This window comes from Acomys minous, assembly GCF_964271855.1.
Source record: "Acomys minous genome assembly, chromosome: 5".
Classification (NCBI taxonomy): Eukaryota; Metazoa; Chordata; class Mammalia; order Rodentia; family Muridae; genus Acomys; species Acomys minous.
The window spans coordinates 117255274-117277918 of NC_140494.1; the positions used below are offsets into that span (position 1 = coordinate 117255274).

A 22645-nucleotide genomic window follows, 5' to 3' on the forward strand; every position below is an offset into this window, starting at 1 on the left:
AGACTCATCCTTGCGCTGAGAGGTCCTTACCGCTTACCTAGGCCTTTCCCTCCACTGGGGCGAGGGAAGTGGAACCGAAGCCCAGAGGAGGGATGGGGCCTGCCCCTCCCGACAGATCACAAGTCTGTCTTCTTTGCAGCTGGGTTCTCCCGGTGGAGTTGCCGGCGAGCGGGTGGCGAAGGTTCTCCTAGCAGCGGTCACCACACAAGCTAGGGGCCACCGGCAAAGCTAGAAAAGGCTGCGAGGGGCGAGGGGGAGGGGTGGGTGGGGTCAGGCATTTGACTCCGCCTCCTGGCGCTAGGTTCTGCCTGCGGCCGGGCGCTGGCTCAGTCTCGGCTGCTTGCCGCTGTCGCTCCGGGGCTGCGGGATGACGCCTCCTCCTCCCGGACGTGCCGCCCCCAGCGCACCGCGCGCCCGTGTCCTCAGCCTGCCGGCTCGGTTCGGGCTCCCGCTGCGGCTGCGGCTGCTGCTGCTGTTCTGGGTGGCCGCCGCCTCCGCCCAAGGCCACTCGAGGAGCGGACCCCGCATCTCCGCCGTCTGGAAAGGTAGGCGGCGCCGCGCGGCCGGCGGGGCGCGGGATCGGACGCTGTGCGGGGCGGGTGCGGAGTGTGCGGCACCCGGAGAGAGTGCGTGTGCGCAGCTCTGCGGGTCTCAGGCCGGCCCCGAAGGGAGCGTGTGGGTCCGGGTGAGTGTATGTGAGTGTGCGTACTGTCACGCCGGAGTGGGTTGGAGCGCTGCAGCATGCGAGCGAGCGGCTGGGGCCCGGGCCCGGCTAAGTGGCGCTCCAAGTCCAACGGCGCAGCCGGAGCCGCAGCACCGGGGCGCAGGGGGGAGGCTGCGGGCCCCTGCCTCGCCGAGGCTCTTTGGCCCTCCGCCATGGGGTCTACTGTGCAGGACCCTTCTTTCCCCTGGCCACCTTCCTCACCCCGACCGCCTCCTTGCAAGCTGCGGGCTCTGCTGGCACGCGGGGCTCAGTCTGGGTTGGTGAAGGGGGCGCGGACCCATTGCCGCCGCCGCCGCGCTCGGGCTGCGGGAACAAAGACCCCGCCGCCTGCCCCCGCCCCCGCCCCGGCCCGGAGCGCGGGCCATGCAAGGGGGTGGGCACCCTGCGGCGATCCGGGACGAGGTGCGGTGCAGGGGCCCCGGGCACCTGGGCGCTGTCTCCGTAATACTGGGACCAGCCGCTCCCCCCTTACCCGCACGTGGCAGTTGTCACCACAAATCGGCACTAGCACAGGGAGGGGGGGACAGTGCCCATTGGGTGGGGCGAGGCCATTGGGACCCCCAAGCGGCGTTTCTGGGGAGAGGTGTGCAGCCTTAGGGCTGGGGTGAATATGAGAACCTGAGGGACTCGAGTCTTTTCCCTGGGGCATCTCAGTTTAGACCCATGTACGGTGGGACAGAAAGCTGGCTAGGTTGGGGTTGGAGGCTTTCTGCCGCTAGGGACAGAGCTCCCCTCCCCTGCATTGCACACAAATGCCTCCCCGCCCCCAGGCAAACTCAGCTCTGTACCCAAATTTGGCATCTCTGCAGCCCCTCCCCTAGTAGTGTTGGGGGACTCACTCCAGGGGCCGGGGGCTACTGGTCCTATCTGTCCCTACTGGGAACCCTTTGATGCTTTGGCAGTTTTCAGGGATTGCGGAAGTCTGAGCATTATCTGGGGCAGGTATTCTTAGCAGAGGGGGGGAGAAGAGCCCACATACAATGAGTGGCCCGAACTGCTGCAGCAGCTGAGAGAATGTGACTTGCCCAAGGTCACTGAGCAGTGTGGGCCACTCACTGTGCAGGAGGGGCCTCTGATCTGACCCTGGATCTTTCCTGGTCCAGGGTGAGGGAGCGGAGGAGGAGGAGGATTTAGATGGTTCTCCAACAGTAAACCAAGTGCTCTGGTCTCCAACTCTGCCACCCAGCCAGCGGTGTACCTGGTGGAAAAGGAACAGCTTAGCTGGGGTTCAGGACCTCCCATTTATGGTGGACACCCGCACACCCCACAGTTGCATACACTTCAGCCTTTCTCTGTCCTACCCTGCCAGCTTTTTACCTTGCCTCCCTCCCCTTGTGTCTTGGACAGCATAGCGCATGAGTACTCCAGAGGAGACAAATGGTTATGTCTGAGTGTTCTGGAATCTCCCATGTATTTCAAACTCCTTTCATTTGACCCCACCCCCCACCCCCAAATCCTTCCTTGACCTCCCACCACATTCTTAATGCACACCCACTTGTTAGCACTTAATGCGTACCTTTCCATCCCTGGCACTTAGTCCTGACTTACCCTGAGGCTATTTAAAGCTGCTTTCAGCCCTCTTACCCACTTTTCAAGCTTCCAGGCCATCCCTGTGCCCGCTTCCCTTGCCTGCACTTCACTGCTGTGACCACACTGGTAATGTACTATTGACCCCCTCTGGCTGGGATCCACCAGACACTCACCAATCTTGTCCAAGGACAGTCTGCAGTCTCCTTCACAAGTGCCAGGTGCCCCACTGACCAGACATGGCCTGCCATTCACCTGCCCCCCCCCCCCACCCTCCAGGGCCACCAGCTGGTGATGGTGTGCCCGGCTGACAGCTGCCTCTTGTCTCCTATGGGGTAACACATGGCAGTCGGGTAGAAGGGAGTTTGGATAGGGCCAACCCAGGCAGAGAGAGAGAGAGAGACAGAGAGAGACCCTCTCAGGCTTTGCAAGAAACCTAGAGCCCTGTCTACTAGGGATGGATGGGCACAGCAACCTTCAGGGTTGACTGGACTAGAGACGGCGGTAGCCCTGCATACGTTTCTCTACAAGCCATCGATTTAGATTTTAGTTTTGGGTTAAGACAGGATAGGGACTGGGATAGGTATAGAAATGCCTTTGTTTTCTTTGCTTGGACCCCCCCCCCCTCGCCGCAAGCCTTAGGGAAAGATGAAAGGAAGGGACCCTGAGAGGGTCCCAGACTGCACTTGTTAAGAGAGTGGCTGCCATTGCTATCAGATGAGGGTCTGGTGCAGGACATCGAGGGCCAGGGAGAAGGGCGTTCCATCGCAGACTGCTGGCTATCCTCAGCTCTGCACCTAGCTTGACTCTCAGAGGTTGCCAGAGCAGGAAGAGCACGGGATGTGGTCCCCACAGAGCATCTCTAACACCTGGAAATGTGTGTCTCTGATCTTCCTTCGAGCAGGGGTGGGAGACAGTGGATGGCAGGTGAGGGCATAGTGTGGCAAGAGGGTGGCATGCTTGTGTGTGCCGTGTACTCCTCCCCAGCTCCACCAACAGTCGGAGGAGAAGGAGAAGCCCGTGGCTGACCTGACCCCGGTGTCCGAGTTAGCCCGCCTGTCCACGGAAGGGAAACAGTCCGGTCTCCATTCTCTACCTGCCCAGCTGGTTCTTCCCCCTCTGGCCCAATTAAAAACAGGATGTTATTGTTGACTTGGGAGCTACTAGGTAGCCATTAAGGGGCTGCTCCCCAGGGTTAGGGGGGTTGCTGTCACCTCCTCCAGGGGATGAGGTCACAGCTGGGGCTCCCCAAGCATCAGCATTTCCAGTGGAAATCCCTGCCCCCTTGGGAATTTAGATGAATTCATCACCTTCAAGGTGAACCTTCTGCAGAACTGGGGAAGGGGGGGAGCAATCCTCAAGAGGAAAGGGGGTTTCCTAGACTGGAAGGGCTGCTGGTGATGGTCCCCAGAAGCTCTCTGTTAAGTTCTGTGATGGCTCCGTGCGGAGCAGTTCTGAGAGCAGGTGTTGGGGTGGGGCTCAGATCCAAGTTGACTCTTGACAGCTTGGGTAGAAATAGGTGGGATGTAGTGTCTCATTAACTGCTGGACCACGATGGCTCCCGATTTCCCTTTTCCTTAGGTCAAGGAGGGCAGAGCGGACACTGCGGTGGCCAGTTCAGATCTTGGTGTCAAGTGACCGAAACCCCGGGCAGTTGGGGGAATCCTTGAGTGCTGTGTCCTTCTTCTCCTTCCTACCATGGGCTGAAAGTCAGGGATCAGTTGGAGGGAATGGCCTGCTGGCTTACGACCTCGTGGCTGTGGACACACACTCAACAGGGGCCTTCCGAGTCCAGTTTTGTGCTGGTTCTAGACTTGAGGGTCCAGCAGAGAAACTAAGTGACTTAGTGTCCTCGGAGCTAAGGAGACCGAGCAGATAAACCTGTGCGTGCCCTGGAGGTATGCGACAAGACCTGCCACAGAGGGCAACGTCGGGGCTGAAGAAGTCTGCCTAGTTGGCGGGCTTCCGGGATCAGATGGCAAGGCCGAGATGACAGAGGCAGGAATTGGCCGGTTGAGGAAGGGACAGCCCAAAGCACCCGCTTGACAGTGTTGAGTAAGTTTTGGCCAGGGGTCCAGCAAGGGGGTCTCTCTGTCTCTCTCTGTCTCCCCCACCCCCCACCCCCACCCCTACTCTCACACTGTGTAGCCCTGGCTGACCTGGAACTTGGCTATGTAGTCTAGTCTGGCCTTGAACTCACAGAAATCTATCCGTCTCTTCCTCTAGTGCTGGGACTAAAGGCATGTGCATCCCCACACCTAGCGTCAGCAAGGTTTCTTGAAGGAGATGACATCTGAGCTGGGCCACTTGTCACTGCATGAGCAGCGAGGAGGATTCTTCCGGCAGGAGGCCTGCCATACCCTTTCTCTGCATGCTCTCTACGGCAGAAGAAACCCCTTGTATCCAAGCCCTGTATTGCGGACAGGGCAGGCACGATTCCTCTGACCAGCTTCCGTTCTGGGTCGAATGTGAGGTTCTCTGCACTCTTTGAGGAGTACCAGGCCAGGTGGGCTGTGAGGCTCAGCCTGCAGGGGGCAGTCATGAGAACGGATGACCCTAGAGTCAGCTGCCAGAGTCCTAGCTGACATCCCGGCTTCAGCAGTCATTCTGCACCCCTCGTGTGTACCCCATTTAGTGTGGCTGTGTCATAAGAGCCTGACCACACTTCCCCACGTCCTGCTAGCAGCTGGCTCGGAACCAAAAGGCTTCTGCTTTTTGTAGTTTCCTTTTTTTGGCCACCCAAGGAGCCTTTCTCCTCTTCTGGGATAAGAGAGAGGGCCTCTTGATCTGCCTAGGCCTTGCAAGAAAGACTGGTGGCTGCCAGGTGTATGACTGTCTAGCCATCAGTGAAACGGAGAGGAAGAGGAAAGTAAAGGACCATGGCCCTGGCTCATAGAGGCCAGAGGCTTCTACCTTCCTCAGCCAGCCCTGGTCCCAAGTTGCTGCCCTACCATGGGAGAAGGTTCTCCAAGCCCTTTCGCCCACGTCCAGCAGGGCTCCCTGTCTCATGTGTAAATGGTACTCTGCTCTCCTCAAAGTCCCTCCGTCCTTCTGTGAACACTTTACTGAGTATTCTACCCAGAACACACAGCCAGAGCTGGTGCCTCCCCAGAGCCTGGTGGTTACCTCATGGCCCTTCTCTCCTTCCTTCCCGGCACCCGTTGCTCCCCAGGGCATTCTCTCTGTACCCTACCCACCCTCCTCCTCCTCAACCCCCTCCTCCTCCATGTCAGTTCTTTCTCAGTTCCACTGAAGAACCTTCTGAGATGGCCTCAGCTTACCCAGCCTGATGGCACAGAGCTTGGTGTGAGAAGAGAAGCGGGGCCAACCACACCAGCCCCAGATGGGGAAACAAAGGCCCAGGCATAGCAGAACTGGCTCAAGATCACTGGCAAAATAGGCAGAGCTGGAGTCAGTGTTGTGTCTTTCTGCCCTGAGCTTTCTGGTAGCCCCGCTCTCTGCCTCTTCCCAGTGTCCTGTCTACTTTCACGCTTTTCTGGGTCTAGGGCTTCTAAAGCCTGTTACTTCCTTGGCCCTTTTTAACTGAGCCCAGAGAGTTCCTGTCCACACCCACGAAGACCACACTCTCTTTAGACCCTCTGGTTGGACCCGGCTCTGTACACCTCACGTCTGGCCTTTGTGGCGCAGAGCTTGAGTCTCAGGGGGGCAGGTTGCTCTGTGTCATGGCTCAGGCTAATCTGGGTTTAACCACCACAACAGCCTGGGGGATTAGGCTGATCCTGCGGAGCCTCCTGTACCCCTGCTTCTAATCAAGACCCCGGGCTTTGGGCCAGCATCCTGGGGACCCTCATCATAGAGGGCAGCCAGCCCTTGACCCCTGCCTGCACCTGGATCCAGCTCCTGGGAGAGGCAAAGCAGGAGAAGCCCCGTGCTTGTCCCAAGGGGGCCGTTAGTGACTAAGAGGCAGGGCCCATGGCTGTGATGGAAAAGGGGCCCCTGGGAAGTCAGCACAGCCAAGGCTGTGACAGAAGAATGGTGTGAGATAACCCAGGCTCCGGGAGGAGAAAGAGTGAGCTACGGGTAAGGACACAGGGTGAGGTATAGCCGCTGCCGTGGCTTAGCATGGCAAGTGAGGTCACCATGATAAGCACTGCACTCCATAGATGCCTTCTTCTAAGATCTCTCCTTCCTCTAAAGAGGAGGCTGTCCCTTCCCACTGGCTGAATCACCCTATCTTGCCTAGCCCTAACGATGGAGGAAGGGCCGTCCTTCACAACCCCACATCTCTGGCGAAACCCCACCAGACTGTGTGATCTGAGAGAAGAGAGAGTGTGTGTGGCAGGTAGTGGATGGAACACAGTCAGGAAAGGATGGGGCAGGGCAGTGAGGCCTGGAGCAGCCTGGAACACTTCCTGGAGTCGGGATTTAAGCCAGATGTTCAAGGGCAGGTGGGATTCCACATGCAGCATGCAGCATGCAGCATGCAGCAGAGAAAGAATGGGGCAGTGAGCACTGGGGTGTGTGCAGATTGGAGCTAGGCATAAGGGGATGCTCAGAGTCAGGTGAGCCCTGACTGCCCTGCTTTGGGGAGTTGGGCCTTGCTGGGATGGACAGCTGGGAGCTGTGGTGAGTTCCTGAGCTTAGAGCCAGGGCAGAGAGGATGGGTGTGACGGTGAGTGCTGGCTGGCTGGGAACCTGGGGGAGTACATAGTAAGGAGGGCTGGCATGCATTCCCTGCCCCACAGCTTCCTATTATGGACAGAGAACCCATAGACTCATCTTTACAATTAGTCATACTGGCTAGCATTTAAGATGCAGGTGATACAGTGCAGATTCCTGCCCCACCTGCACCTGCACACTCATGCTCACTCATACACACTAGACAAGGTGTCACTAGTAGAGGTCAGGCATTTGATGGCAAGTAGCCTTTGCCTGGGCTTCAAGCTTCCCTCAGCTTGGCTTTGGTCTCCTCAGCTGTATAGAAGGGGCTGCCCAGGAAGTCCCTGAAAGTCCATCCTCGGAGTACAGTAGAATTCACTCAGGTTTCAGGGTTAGTCTAACTAAGTGTCAGCCTCTGCTCTGCTGGACACCCAGCTGTGTGACTCTGGATAAGTTGCTTAGCCTCTCTGTGCCTCACACAGATTCTCTGTTAACCAGAGATAATAAGAGACCAGGCATCCTATGAGCTTAGTGATTTGTCGAGCTAATAGTGCTAAAAAACCACTGGCAGATGGATAGTGTTTCTGAAGAGCTGGGCTTAGGGCTGCTCTCCCTGTTGCCATCCTCTTCCTCTCTTTTCCTCCTCCTGCTGTAGCATCTCTGGATTCTCATGGAACACAGTTCTGGCACCCCAAGACCCTGCTTTCACAGGTTGTGCTGGCTGGCTGCCCTCACGCTGTGTCCCCTGCTGGTCCAGGCTAACGCCATGGCTGGGAACCTTCTGTTTCACCACAGTGTTCCACCTGTCCCCCTCCCTACTGGGCTGAGTTGGTCATCCCCTGCCCTCTTGCTACTCCTGCCCTGGCTCTGAACCCAAGAGAAGACGCTACTTTTGTGCGTTCTCTGCTTTGAAGTAGCTATTAGCTGACCTTTAGGGCTTTAGACGCTGGGCTTCCTGCCTTTCCTGGGATTGAGCTGACATCCACCTCCCGACTCCAACTGCGCTCCATGGCCGCCTTCCATCTTTACCTGAGCCCTTGAATCCTGCTCATTTCAGCTCTCCCAAAATGTACTTCTTCTCATCAGAACTTTGTCCCAGCTACTTTGTCCAGCAGCCAAACCCTCTGATCCTCTGGTCACAGTGACATAGGCGAGCGATCTCAGCCCTTGGTGGGTTGGAAGGGCCTTCGTTTTCCTCTCTGTAAAATGGGCATGCAGGCCTTCACCTCGTCTTCTTTGCGGGGTAGTGGGGATTTGTTGGACGAGCTCAGTGCAGGCGAGTGAGGATGCCGCTCTCACTGTCTCGCTCTGCTTTCAGGGAGCTGCCTCTGGCTTCTGCGGCATACATAGACTCACATTTCGGCTCCCCCCCTACCCCCCAGGACAGCCCCTGAACTTAAATCTCGAATGCTGCTTCGTGTTTGTTCCTGGAATAATGATGGGTCATAAAACCCATCCTGCAAGCCCCCATCCCTACCAGCATCAGAAGGGGAAGCAACTACCCTGCCCTAGCTCTCACAAACAGCCTGGATGCTGCCAAAGGAAGTGGAAGGCTTCTTAGAGCCAGGGCTGAATCAACAACACCTGAGCTATCGTCCCCTCCCTCCCGTGGCTGAACTTGGCAGTGGGCGTAGGTAGATTGCTGATAATGAGAGTAGATGACGTCGTCACGAGGGTGACTACCACAGTAGGGCCTTGCCACCTGTGTTGACGCCGCACCTGTCTGTTGGCTGTCAGAACCCAGCCCTGCACAGGTGTTACCAGGACCCCGATAGTAGCCGGAATCTGCTCCTAGTACCAGGTTGGGGCCATTTCCAAATGGCCGTATCAGAGACAGAGCCAATGAAATGGCTGTCTGTGTGTGTCGGCCGCTGGTGGGCGGGGTTTCTCTTCACCACCCTGTACAGCAACCATAGCTCCATTAGTCATGCGTCTGGGTTACTAAAGGCCCTTGGGAGATCAGGGCCCTACCTGGGAGGTAGATGGGAGATTCCCTTCATTTTTTAAGTTAGTGACTCCGCACCTCTGGAGTAAGGGAGGGAGGGTTAAGAAGAGGGGGATGCAGAGAAATGGGAACTTGAGAAGACAGTTTTTTGTTGTTGTTTTTTTTCTTCCCCACATCAGTCTCTCAAAGAAGTCCTGAGGGTAGTTTTGGAGAGATTCAGTGGCATGATGGGTACCCAAGTCTGTGAGCCTCCCTTGGGTGTTGCCCTTGGGCTGGAGGCACAGCCGTGGCCTCCCTCTCCTCTCCCACGTTGGTGGCTGTTTGCGTACCCACCCTGATGTGTGTCCAGCGAGATTCCAAAGGGTAGAGAGACTGCAGGCTAACTACATAGCTCCATGCGGCCAGTGCACGGTCAGGCAGGGGTGTGAGTGGGCCCTTGAATGCAAAATGGCATACAAGTGTGGGAGGCGGCCCCTGCTGGATATGGCGGGGTCCCCAGTCTGTTGCTGGCCAGGCCTCTGCTCCTTGGCGACTTGACTCGGGCATTTCCTACTGGGATGCCCACATTCTTGCCATTCTCTGCCCACTTTCCAAGGGCTTTTGGAGGTTGGCATTCGGGGCCGATGGATGGGTTCAGTGGGTCAAGGACCAGCCCTTGTTGTTCCTTTGGCAGACAGTAACCCTCACTCCACCCTTCCCAGCCTGCTCTCTTCTTTCACAAGCATCCAGGCTACGGAGAAGGACAGGACCAGATGGCAACAGGATCCAGAGTGAATGAGGGGAGGCCAGGTCCTTCGTTAGGCAGGCCCTGCTTTGAGAAAACCTACTGGTTTCCCAAAGAAAACATCCCTACTTCCTATAGACAGCTGGCTGTTGGGACAGTGATGGGAAAGTGGCTCCCAAAAGGAATCAAGCCTGATTCCCCCCACCCACCCCCAGCTACCACCCCCCCCCTGCAACAGAATCCCCCCTGCAACCTGGCAGGGGTGCCGTTTCTTCGTGGGGCCACTGCCCCCAGTCTGTATTCCCAGTCTGGCCAGGACTGTGGCTAGGTCTTGTAAACCCTATACTGTGAGGAGATGGGGTCTCAGGGACCGTGGATCAGCTAGGTATGGGACAGCCTAGGGATGTTCTTGCTCTGCTCAGGAGAGCCATGGTTGGCTCTGAATCACATGGGATGGGGGTGGCCTCTCTTGTGCCTAGCTTGCCTTGAGGCCATGTCCTCTCTGTGTGCCTCGAGCCCCCTCCCCTGTCCGAACCCCTGGTTATTCTGGGAGCTTTTAGCTACCACTTAGTCAGCCACTAATGCGTCAGGCCGGGGAGTGAGGGGGGAGACGCCGCCGTGCCAGACGGTGCTCCTTTTAGACACACAGGATGGAAGGGAAGCAGGGGTTGCCGGGAGGTGGGAGGTGAGGGACTGCCAGAGGATGGGAGACAGTCCTAGCCCCGGTCCTGCTCCTCGGTAGCAGGCAGCAGAAGAAACTGATGGGCAGTGGGTCAGTATGTCCTTGGGCTAGCTGTACCTCCCTTGCCCCACCACTAAGACTTAACCTTCTGCATTCCTCTTTCATTAATTCTCTGTCAGGTTGCAGCCTTTGGCCTCAGCACCATAGAGTTAGCACCCCCTTCTTTGTTCATGCTGTTTCCTCTGCTCACACATTCTTTTCCTCATTCCTGGCCAGTCTAGCTTTTTTTTTTTTTTTTTTTAAATCTGCCTCCCCATCTCTTTGGATTCACAAGACAGCAAAAACAAAAGTGTTTAGGGAAGTAAAAACTTAGCCTAGATCTTTTAAAGGTAGACTCCAGTTTGCTCAGCCCCTGCCTAAGCAGGGCCTTAAATCCATCCCTTCTCCTGCTCCAACTCTCTCTGAGGTGATCCTGGCCATTAGAGCTTGCTTCTGCCTTCACTTCCAGGCAGCCCTCCTGCCCAGCGCCCCCAGCCCCCGCTCCTGCTGACCTGAACAAAGCTTTCTTTCATGTATTCATGGAACTGCTGCTCTGACACTTCCTGGGCACAATCAGGCCCTTTGAGGGCCTCGGGCAGTGCGGGAGCCTGGGCTGGGGCCGGGGTGGAGAATGGGCCAAGGTCTTGTCCTGGGGCTGAGCTGGTGCCATCCCCTTCCTCCCCCTAGTTCATAACACATCACCAGGCACAGATCTGGGAGGGGCAGGAACCTAAGGGTCATGGGAGGGCTGGTCCTAAGCTCCTGTTTGTTCTGCAGAATGGGGCCACCAGCCCATGCCTTCCCCCCCCATGCTGACCTTGCCCAGGCTTTTGGGGGGAACAGGCTTGCAGATCAAGGGAGCACTGCCCTGGTTGTATCTATTGCCTGTTCAGCTGCTGGCACCCTCCCCTGCCCTTCATAGCTTCTGAGGGTTTTCTGGGAGCAGCCCGGGGCTCCCTCCTGGGACCATCTGCTTAGTGAGCTTTCTGTGGTATGGGTTCCTCATACCTATACTTCTGAGGAGAGCCAAGTGTCCCCCTCAGACTTTGTCCTTGGTGCCTCCCCACTCAGACTTGACTCTTTCAGGACTGCTCTTTGACAGTCCGGCTACCTCCAGACAAAAACCTCCCTCCATGGTCCCTTCAGGTGCCTTTCCCCCCCCTTAAGTTGATTTGTACCTTAGCCTTGCCTGCCCCTCCTCTGAGGCCTGGGGATATGACCTTGATACAGGTGCTTGGGAGCTAAGGAGTCTGGTGGAAGTGGCCCGCACTGCCTGTGAGTGCTTCTTTTCCTTGGCTTTGGGGCTGTGGGTCTCAATAGTCCAGCATCCTTTCCCTGGCTCCGTGACTGGAGAGACTGGATAGTTAAGGAAGTGAGAGGGAAGCTGTACTTCCTGGAACCTGGACATGGACTCACTGCTCAGGTTGCTGCTTAGGCTATGGGTAATAGGAGAAGAGCTCATGAGTCAGAAAGACCCAGCGTCGCCTGCCTGCTTTACAGTTTTATCCCAGCTGGAAGAGAGCTAGAGGACAGTGCTCACGACCTGCCACCATTAAACCCCTCTACCCAGAAAGTAGCATAGAGCTGGGCTCTCAGCCCCTGTCCTGCCCATCTAATGAGAGGCAGCTTTGGGGTAGAAGGCGTGAGAGGTAGGTAGGGTGCCTGACCTCCCCTTCCTACCCCCTCTGCTGGGTCAGGCTGTTTTTGATGTGCCCCAGGAGAGCCAGGTCAGTCAGAGGGGCAGCCCACTCAGCACTTCATTCTAGCCAGCCAGGCTCGCATCCCCAGGAATGTTCTTGAGAACTGATACTGTCTGGATGAAACAAATCTGTCCAGCTTGCTGGCGTGACCTTGGGCCAGGCTTGTCCCCCAGAGGGCCTCGGTCTCCTCCTCTACATAGTGAGCCAGACCACTGCAGAGATGCAGAAGTTGAGTTACTCCCACTGTCTGCCTGGGGTCACTTGGCTGTGGAGAAATGTGTGTTTAGGAAAGAGGATGGGGGGGGGGGTGATTCAGACACGGTATGCTCTTGCTGTTCCTTTCCTCTGATGGATGCAGGATCAGTAGGACTGGCTTAAGTAACAGCAAGAAGGATTTAGGGCAGCCCTTGAGGAACTGGCAGGTTTGTTTTTGCCTGGACTGGGTCATGTCCTGTTTGGGTGTCACTACCAAACTGGCTGTCCCAAAGTTTGCTGCAGATGAAAAACAAAACAAAACAAAACAAAAAACAGTGGTCAGCCTAGGTTCCGGGGTGAGGCCCAGGCTAATGAGAGGTGAGGGGACAGTGGCTGTGGCTGATTGCTAAGGGCATAGCCACAGGCCATCCCGTCCTGGTAATTTAGTCCTGCAGCCAGGACAACCTCAACAGTGTCACTAGAGATGAGACAGTTTCTCCCTGGAGGCGGTGGCTGCAGACAGTTTCTTTTTTGGGCAAAACTGCCCTGGTCAGCTGTTCCACTCAATCAGAAACGTAGGTTGTGCTTGGTGACTGTCCCCTTGTCCCATAGCTGCTGGGACAGAGAACTGATCCTGAGTCCCGGAAGGAGCTGGCCTCTGGGTGGGTGAAACCAGGGTAGAGGTTAGCTTTGGAGACAGAAGCGGGGTGCTGATTTGGGGCCTGCCCCCCCCCCCACCTGATTTCATGTGTACTTGGGTTGTCTGTTCCTTGACCTGTTTCCCCAACTGTATAATAGGAAGGAGCGGATGTTAGGACTTGTTTCGGCTCTGAAATGGTGCCCACCAAGGGCCTGGGGTAAGCCACAGGGGGGTTGGAGACAACTTCTCAAAGGAAGATTTGGAGTTGTGAATAAAATGGTTGCCCAGGGATAGGAACTCTAAGCAGGGCGCTTAGAAGCCCTGCAGTCTGCTTTTGGAGAGACTGAGTGAGATGGAGGTAACTGCAGATTCCTGCACGGTACAGAGCTGATGGTCTTCTCATCCCTGTCCAGCCCCTCAGGAGGATGTGTATGTTTAGGAAAGGGGACTATTTTCTCTAGGGTCCCTAAAATGCCCCTTACTCTGAGACCACACACATTGCCGAGAAGGGACCATTCTTTTCTTCTCAGGCCCACCTAAACCAGACCTTTGTGTCTGAGCCTTTACCGCCTCGAGCTTGGAGCATTAGTTAGCCAGCATGGTCTAGTATGCCTGTGGGAGCTGAAGGGTCCTCTTGCTCAGAGTGTTTTTCTCCTTCCTGCTGCACAGGGCAGGACCATGTGGACTTTGGCCAGCCTGAGCCACACACCGTCCTCTTCCATGAGCCGGGCAGCTTCTCTGTGTGGGTGGGCGGACGTGGCAAGGTCTACCGCTTCAACTTCCCCGAGGGCAAGAACGCCTCTGTGCGCACGGTGAGCTTGGGCCTCTGCCCTCCCCTTTGCTTTCCTCTTCCCTGTCCTCTGGTCCTAGTGAAGAGCCTTTGGGAGTGTGAGGGAGCTGACCCATCTTTCTGCACATGTCCTTCTACCTCTGTAACTTCACACACGCTTCCTGGGGGAGGCTTCCTCGGGTAGTCCACATTGGAGTAAGGGAGTCAGGCTATGAGTAGAAAAACTGGGAGCTAACGCACACATCCAGGCAGGTAGTGCTGATGTGGGGGAGCCAGGTTAGGACGCTGGATCCCAGAACCCACAACCTGCCTTTTGCGATTGCTAGGCTCTGCTCCTGGTACCAGACAGAGAGCCTATGTGACCTTGGGAAATCTGCTTACCCTCTCCAAGGCCCAATTACTTCTCTGGAAGACGAGAATAATAGTCTCGTCCAGAGTTTGCCCTGAGGCTGTGTGGGCAGCATTTCAGAGCCGTTTCACCTCTGGAAGAAGGATTAATGCTTCTCTCCCTCCTCCAGGTGAACATTGGTTCCACAAAGGGGTCCTGTCAGAACAAACAGGTGAGTGGACGGAGGGACCGTAGAGAACGGAGGGGCCCCTTGGGGAAGAGGAAGAAGATCCCAGAGTCAAGGAAGAGAGGGGGCATGGCTTTGCCCTATGGTCTCCAGACTTACTGGGGGAGGTTCGGACCAGCCTTAGGGCCCCTAGTCAGAGGGGGAGACATAGGCCTTGTTCACAGGGGGATAGAGTCAGCTGCCCTGCCCTGGGTGACTTCTGTCTGTGCTCAGCCCTTTTGGAAGTCTTCTGTCCTAAGACGGAGGGAGGGTCTTAGTGTCTGCTGGGCCTGTCAGGGACTCTCCACACACCTAACTCTCTCCTTCCCCACACAGGACTGTGAGAATTACATCACTCTTCTAGAGAGGCAGGGTAACGGGTTGCTGGTCTGTGGCACCAATGCCCGGAAGCCCAGCTGCTGGAAATTGGTGAGAATCCTTCCCATGTGCCTGAGCATGTCCTTATTTCCTGGGTAGATGTCAGCCCCTTAGGGCCAGGAGACCAGCATCACCTTGAGCAAAATCTCTTGGAGAACAGTTTCCTGGCCGAGAAACTGCTCCCTAACCCCACCCCCCACCCCCCACCATGGCTGGTGGTCATATGGCCATCTGCACCTCTGATCTCTTCCAGGTGAATGACAGTGTGGTGGTGTCGCTTGGTGAGATGAAAGGCTATGCCCCCTTTAGCCCGGATGAGAACTCCCTGGTTCTGTTTGAAGGTAGAACAGCATTGCAGCAGGGGCCCTGGGGGTGGGGTGTTGCTGCACCAGGCTTGGGGTAGGAGGGTTGCCCCTTTGTTCGGAGGCGCCTGAGCCTGGGGAAGGATTTATAGGAGTTACTGTTCTTACCCACATGCTCCCCCTCCCATCCCAGGGGATGAAGTGTACTCTACAATCCGGAAGCAGGAGTACAATGGGAAGATCCCTCGGTTCCGCCGCATCCGGGGCGAGAGTGAACTGTACACAAGCGATACTGTCATGCAGAGTGAGTCCGATTCTGGTTGGGTTGAGGGTGAACCAAGGGGTGTGAGTGCCCAGGGTGGCAGATAGTCTCCTGACGTATCCCGGGAAGACTTCCTGAAAGGCACAAACCTGAACAGTCAGCATGGAGGCGTTTTGAGTTGTGAGAGAGGATGGATCACAGAGAAAAAGTGTGGAGGCCAGATGGGTCTGAATTGCTTTGGGAACAAACACGGAGGAAGCTGAGACCAAGCATGAGGCCCAGAGAGCCGAAGTTCATCTTCCTCATGAGTCCATGTGGGGCAGATGGCCCCATCTTCCTCATTAAGGCTCTGTTGATTAGGGAGAAGTGACATGGGCACTCCAGGGACTTTCCTGCAATCCCCAGGCATGAAGTCATTGCTCTTGGGCCCATGACATCTTTGTAGAGGAGGACATAACAGGTGTGGGGTATTGCTTTAGAGCTGAGGGCCCCATGGGGCTTAAGTGCTGTTCTGAGTGTATGTATGTATGTATGTATGTGTGTGTGTATGTATGTATGTATGTATGTATGTGTGTGTGTGTGTACATTTGTATGTATGTATGTATGTGTGTATGTATGTATGTATGAATGTATGTATATGTAGAATTTGGGAGAGGTGTGCAAGGTTGAGTGGGTACCTCACACAGGTTTCTGGCCTCAAACTCTGTCACCATTGTTCCTGGCAGACCCACAGTTCATCAAGGCCACCATGGTGCACCAAGACCAAGCCTATGATGATAAGATCTACTACTTCTTCCGGGAGGACAATCCTGACAAGAACCCCGAGGCTCCGCTCAATGTGTCCCGAGTGGCCCAGTTGTGCAGGGTGAGCCAGATATGTGAGGGGTGGCTGGGTGAGTGAGAGTGTGGCAATAGGAGTGTGTGTGTGTGTGTGTGTGTGTGTGTGTGTGTGTGTGTGTGTTTGTATGTGCACGAAACTGTGGGAATGTGTACGCACAGACTATCATGTGCCTGTGAGTAAATGTAGTTCTGCTTGTGTGCATATTAGACGTGCAACCATGTGAGTGCATAAGTACCTGTGTATTTACCTGGGTTGCATTTGTGTGGATTTGCTATATTGTGTGTTTGTGTACAGTGTGCATAGGTGAAAGTAGCACATGAATGTCTGTCTGATCCTGTCTGCTATGGTGGGCCCAGAATGTTCATCTGCAGGGCCCCAGTGTGGCCAGACTAGGCTACCTGAAAGCTTGTGTGAGTCTCCACAGATTTCCGGCCCGACCATTACTTGCCCTGCTCCTCAGTAGCCTGGGTGCTGGCATGCCCGGCAGCAGGTGCCTCTGGTGTGTCAAGCAGCCCAGGCAGGTGCTGAGGGGCTTCTTCTGCCTTCTGCCCTTCCAGGGAGACCAGGGTGGTGAGAGTTCGTTGTCTGTCTCCAAGTGGAACACCTTCCTGAAAGCCATGCTGGTGTGCAGTGACGCGGCCACTAACAGGAACTTCAATCGGCTGCAGGATGTCTTCCTGCTCCCTGACCCCAGTGGCCAGTGGAGGGACACCAGGGTCTATGGTGTTTTCTCCAACCCCTGGTGAGGACTAGTTAATGACGTTAGCAGAGACTGCAGATACAGCGCTTGAGTTGTTAACTAGTTGTGTGGGGTGGCGACGGCGGCGGCTGGCAACGTGGTGTGTGTACTGTTGTGATTTTGCCTCTATACACGTGATGTGTGTCTTGGGCCTTGTGCACATTTCTGCCTACGTGTCCTGCCATAGGTGTGCCCAAAGCTGATATTTAGGCCTGGGAAAGGCTGAGGAGCCTCTCCTGGGGTGCTGGGTGCGATCACACCTGCTCAAACACTGCCTGATAATTCACACTCTTAATCACTTTCATTGATTGAAAACAAAGCAGACAAATGTTGGGGGTGGAGAAAGACCCTGCTCCGACAGCGTCAGTGCTTGCGTGTGTGCATGGGTGTGTGCGTGAGTGTGTGCGTGGGGCCACATGAAGGTCGGGGGCCCCCCAAGGCTTCGCACTCTGCAGCCTGTGACTGGAGGGGCCAGAGACTGACTCAGCCCGTGAGAGGGTTCCTCTTTCTTTTGGTCGGGTAGAACAGGTGGCCTCTTAACTCAGTGATGCTGTAACAGAACCCAAGATTGTGGTTTTAGTGGAGAGAACTTAGTTGATCTAACCTCCCTCCCTCTGTTCCTCCCCTGTTTCAACCTTGTTTGATATGCTAGGCGCTGGTTCCTGTGCCAGCTATATGCTAGCCTGCCGAGCTTGCAGGCAGAGGGCTGTGCTTGTGCCCTGTTTGGCATGGGGCTGGCCAGGGTGAGTGGAGGTGCGTGCATCCCTGGCCCCTGACTGAGGTGCTTTGTATATCCCTGCAGGAACTACTCAGCTGTCTGCGTGTACTCGCTTGGTGACATTGACAAAGTCTTCCGTACCTCCTCACTCAAGGGCTACCACATGGGCCTCCCCAACCCTCGACCTGGCATGGTGAGCCGTTGACCAGCCATGCCCAGACCCAGCCCTTCCTGGGGTCTTTGTTTCGGTACTTTTGCTTTGAGCCTTCCAGTCATCACTGGACCTACTCTTATTCTCTTTCCCAGTGCCTCCCCAAAAAGCAACCCATACCCACGGAAACCTTCCAGGTAGCTGATAGTCACCCAGAGGTGGCACAGAGGGTGGAGCCCATGGGGCCGCTGAAGACACCATTGTTCCACTCTAAGTACCATTACCAGAAAGTGGTCGTCCACCGCATGCAAGCCAGCAATGGAGAGACCTTCCATGTGCTTTATCTAACCACAGGTAATGGGCTATTCCAGAACTCCCTGACTTGACTTTGTAAAAAAAAAAAATTGATATGAGCCTGGCTCATGCCTTTAATCTCACGACTCAAGAGGCAAGGGCAGGCAGAGCTCTGTGAGTTCAAGGCCAGCTTGGTCTATGTAGCAAGTTCTAGACCAACCAAGGCTAGTGAGTGAGACCCTGTTTCAGAAAACAAAGCAAAACAACAGACATGGAAGAGATAAAGAACCGTGTAGGTAGCTGGGTGTGGTGGTGCACACCTTTAATCCTATCGCTCAGGGAGGCAGAGACAGGCAGATCGCTGTGAGTTCGAGGCCAGCTTGGCCTACAAAGCGAGTCTAGAACAGCCAAGGCGGCACAGAGAAAACCTGACTTGAAAAACAAAAAACAAAACAGAAGAACCACGTAGGTGATGTTCTCTTGGGCTTTTGGGTGTAGATGGAGAATTGAGTGGATAGAGCTGTTAGTATGTGGAGCTGTGGACGATCAGGTAGGGAAGGCGGGGCTTCCTGGAGGAGGTGAGGCAGACGGAAAAAGGAAAGCATCCTAAGTTGAGAGAAGTGCAGTGAGTAGGCAAAACCAGGTGGAGCTTTGGTCCAGATGTCTCACTCAATGGAGAAGGTATAGGAAAGCTGCTGGGGTGGTATGTGTGTGTCGGAGGGGGGGGACGGGGGGGACAGTGGGCCTCCTGGAGCCTCTGCCATGCAGAATAAGAACTGTGGGCCTCCCATTAGACCTTAGGCTTATGCAGGTGAGAGAAAGCACTTGAAAAGCTGGTAGGGTGCAAAGAATTTGATTCCGTGTAAAGAGGGAGTTGCAGATGGTAAAGTCTCCTGGAGGCCTGAGACAGCCTGTCGCCTTTCTTTCCTGGAGGGGCTTCCCTGATGGAGGCAGAGTGAATGCCCTAGAGATGCCCCATGCATTCTAGAAAGCCTTGGTACCTCTGAGCTCAGTTTGTGTCTACCTCCTCATCCCGAGTCTCAGTCACAGAGGGGGTGGTGTCCTGAAAATAGCCTTGGCGACCACTGTGGGCCTGGCCAGAGGCCTTCCTGGAGACTTGAAAGGACCCTAATCCTCTGGGACCATACATCAGGGCCCAGGCCTTACCCCTCAATTGTTCGTTCTCCCTCGCGGCTTCCTGTTGCTGCTTCACTTTGGGCCTTCCTTGGCCATGTTGGCCTGGTTGGAAGCTAGAGTCCTAGGGTCATTGTTTGGACCCTGGAAAACTCAAGGAGAGGAATTTCCCACAGGACACTGGGGACAAGGGAAGGGAGGTCTCACAATGCAGGACAGGGAGCCCTGCTACTCCCTTCCCACACGTCTGGGCTACAAGCACACTTGGGGATTCCGGAGGAAGTCTGTTAGCTTTGCTGTGGCCCACGGGAGAAACACCAGTTTAGAGCCTGCAGCATTTAGAAATATTGGGGCCAGATGAAGATAAAGAGTTCTCTAGGCTCTCAACAGAGAATGGGGAAGCTCTCACAGTGGGGGCCGGCTGTGGGTCTGTTTGTTTGTATCGTCTGTGTCTGTGTGTCTGGGATCAGGGCAGGGGCTGTGTTGAGATCCAAGGTCCAAGTAGTCTTTGACCGCATCTCAAAGCCTATGGGTCGGAATACTGAGCCTAGAGGAACTGTCTTAGGTAGGCGTCACCTGACTGCTTTTTTGGGGCAGATGATGCCCTGGGAAATGGAGATAGAAGGAGAGACGGGAAAGGCTATTCTAGAAACTGGGACAGCAGTTGAGGTGGGATTAGCAGGGCCAGGGTTAGGATACCCATTTGTCCCCAACGGGTGCCAATGGAGAGAGAGAGCTGCTGTAGCAGACAGTCTGGTTATTTGACCTTGGGAGTCCTCATGTGGAATCTAAGGTTCTTTTCAGATCTAAGATTTTACAGAAATTAAAATATCCCTTAAGACTACGTGCCACGTGGAATCCTGGATTGGCTCTGGGAACAAAAGAAGGACATCAGTGGAAAAACCCGAGAAACCCAAATGAAGTCTTAGTTGAGTGAATAGGAACACACTGGTGTCAGTTGCTTAGTTGTGACAAATTTACTCTGGTTATGTAAGATTTTTTTCAGATGGGGAAATTGGGAGAAGGCTAGACAAGGACTCTCTACACTATTATCACTGCCACCATTCTGAAAACCTAAAATGATTCCTAAAATAAACAATTAAAAACAATATATCCCCTAGGTACCTAGGATGCAGGCTAGTTGTTTGTTTGTTTGTTTTTTAAAAAGAGCAGAGGTGGGTTTCTGACCTGTCTGGGTTCCAATTTGTTCCCTGCTGTTCACCATCTGTGTGACCTTGAGCAAACTGCGTAGCTTTTCTGCACCTCCCTGCCTTATCTGCAAAGTAAGGGAGATAACGCCTACCTCAAAGGGCAGAGGAGGGAAGGGGGTAACCAAGGCAATGTGAGGCTTGCTTTTTAATTTCGCAGCTGCCTATAAGCCTTTGGCATATTGGGGGCACTCGTTGAGGGGTTGGCCTTTTGGGATCAGCCTTGGAAACTTCCAGGCTGCCCTTGGGCTCTCTGTTCTGTCTCAGTCAGCTGTCCTCCTACCCTACCGCAGTCCTGTGACACTCGCCTGAGCCATGACTCCTGAACCCTCCCCAGCCAGTGTCTTTTCCTGGTAGCCCTGAAGAAGGCTGTCTGTCTGAGGTGGGCTTGTGTCTATTGACTCGCCTTCCCCTCCCCCCCCCTCCCCTCTGCTCACTCCCCACAGACAGGGGCACTGTTCACAAAGTGGTGGAATCGGGGGACCAGGAACACAGCTTTGTCTTCAACATCATGGAGATCCAGCCTTTCCACCGTGCAGCTGCCATCCAGGCCATATCCCTGGATGCTGACCGGGTGAGCTCTCCCCACCCTACTCTGCACTCCTGGGACCACCCAGACAGCTGCCAGAGGAGAGGGCGACTTTGTTTGAGGTTTGCATGCCCCCTCGAGGACTAACAAGGCGGCAGGATCCCTTCCTCAAGAGTTGAGAGCTCAGTGGAGGGCTCTGGTCTGACCCAGTCTTGCTCTCTTTCCATTCAGCGGAAGCTCTATGTGAGCTCCCAGTGGGAAGTGAGCCAGGTACCCCTGGACATGTGTGAGGTCTACAGCGGAGGCTGCCATGGCTGCCTCATGTCCCGAGATCCTTACTGCGGCTGGGACCAGGACCGCTGCGTGTCTATCTACAGCGCTCAACGGTACATCGGATAAACCCCTTTGGCCCGAGGGAGGGCAGACCTGAGAATGAGGAGGCCCTGAAGGGGCTGCCAGAGGCTCTTTCTGGGGGTCCTGTGGGGATCGGTGGGGTGCTGGGCTGCAGCCTCCCACCTGCTGATGTTTGCCCGTCCTACTTCCAGATCAGTGCTGCAGTCTATTAATCCAGCTGAGCCACACAAAGAGTGTCCCAACCCAAAACCAGGTATCTCGTTCAGCCCTGGCCCCGGGGCCCCAGACAGATGAAGGAAGCACAGCTATGCCTCAGTTACCCTTGAGCTGCAGAAGGCATGGCTTTGACCTGAGGCCCCCGGACCATACCCTGCTGAGGGAACTCTCACGATGTAGGGTGCTTTTGAGAGAGCTAGGGATGTGGGAGAATATAAGGGGGAGGGGGGGAGCCAGGCTCCACACCCCCTCTCTACCATGTTCCTTTAGAAGCTTTGCTCCAGAAGCCTCATGTACAGGCACCTCAGAGGCTCCCAAGGTGCCCTTGCTCCCTCCTCATGCCTGCCTCTTACTTTCTCAGATGAGGCCCCAGTGCAGAAGGTTTCCCTGGCCCGGAACTCTCGGTACTACCTGACCTGCCCCATGGAGTCCCGCCATGCCACCTATTTATGGCGCCACGAGGAGAATGTGGAACAGAGCTGTGAGCCAGGCCACCAAAGCCCTAGCTGTATCCTGTTCATCGAGAACCTCACAGCCCGTCAGTACGGCCACTACCGGTGCGAGGCCCAAGAGGGCTCCTACCTCCGTGAGGCTCAGCACTGGGAGCTACTGCCTGAGGACCGAGCCCTAGCGGAACAGCTAATGGGCCGTGCCCGCATCCTGGCCACCTCCTGGCTGGTGGTCCTGCCCACACTCATACTTGGCCTGCTGGTTCACTAGGGCTTCTAGGAGCTGGGTGCACCCCCAGGTCTCTGTAGCCCAGGAGTACTAGAAAGATGTCACACCCAGCCGGCCGGCCCGGGAGCTTCCTGTCCACTGGTTCTTCCAGGGGAACTGAATAATCCAGTGGGGGACAAAGGGCCTGGAGATGTCCAGCCGCAGGCGGCTGCTGGGGCCCAGGTGGGGTGGCGACAGTGAGGGACTGCGAAATGAAGGCACCGACTGTGAAGCTGGGCCATGCCACTAGCGACTCAAGACTGTATCTTCTCGAGAACATTTTTTTTTTTCCGAAATCTCCTCACACTTGACTTCGTGCGGTGATGCGCCTAGCCTGAGAGCCCCGCGGCCCGGCAGTGGGGCTTTGGGAAGGGGAGCTGGGACCCCATCTCTGGACCTAGGGGTTGAGCTTCCTTTTCCTGCCCCACTGCTGGGTGTCCCTACAGGTCCCGGCTGCTCCTCTGCACCTCCCTCACAGCCCGGGTCCCACCGGACAGCGCCTTGCATGTTTATTGAAGGATGTTTGCTTTCCCGGACGGAAGGGCGGAAAAAGCTCTATTTTTATGTTAGGCTCATTTCATGTATAGCTACTTCTGACTGCATCTGTATGAAATACCAAAATTACATGCTGGGGGGGGGTGGGGCGGGTCGAGGGAGGGGCT

The 22645-nt window shown here is 55.5% G+C and overlaps 1 protein-coding gene across 2 annotated transcripts; it reads left to right on the forward strand.

Moving 5' to 3' along the window:
• The first annotated feature begins 308 nt into the window (after positions 1–308).
• On the forward strand, positions 309–22614 carry SEMA7A (semaphorin 7A (JohnMiltonHagen blood group)). Of its 2 annotated transcripts, none has more exons than XM_084781671.1 (14): positions 309–545; positions 13466–13608; positions 14105–14146; positions 14477–14569; positions 14772–14859; positions 15014–15124; positions 15808–15947; positions 16481–16665; positions 17465–17573; positions 17687–17885; positions 20614–20741; positions 20928–21082; positions 21242–21303; positions 21628–22614. In XM_084781671.1, exons 1-14 carry the CDS (start codon positions 368–370, stop codon positions 21984–21986), a joined length of 1992 nt encoding a protein of 663 aa, XP_084637797.1. In that variant the 5' UTR covers positions 309–367; the 3' UTR covers positions 21987–22614. The 2 variants fall into 2 exon arrangements, with proteins under 2 accessions (XP_084637797.1, XP_084637798.1); XM_084781672.1 differs by lacking the exon at positions 309–545 and adding an exon at positions 668–685.
• The last annotated feature ends 31 nt before the right edge of the window (positions 22615–22645 follow it).

Bases quoted from the DNA above. Each gene is read 5' to 3' on its own strand.
- SEMA7A (XM_084781671.1), top strand. From the start codon at position 368: ATGACGCCTCCTCCTCCCGGACGTGCCGCCCCCAGCGCACCGCGCGCC. The intron at 16,666-17,464 runs GTGAGGACTAGT...ATATCCCTGCAG, and splicing joins GGTGTTTTCTCCAACCCCTG to GAACTACTCAGCTGTCTGCG. The intron at 17,574-17,686 runs GTGAGCCGTTGA...TCTCTTTCCCAG, and splicing joins CCAACCCTCGACCTGGCATG to TGCCTCCCCAAAAAGCAACC.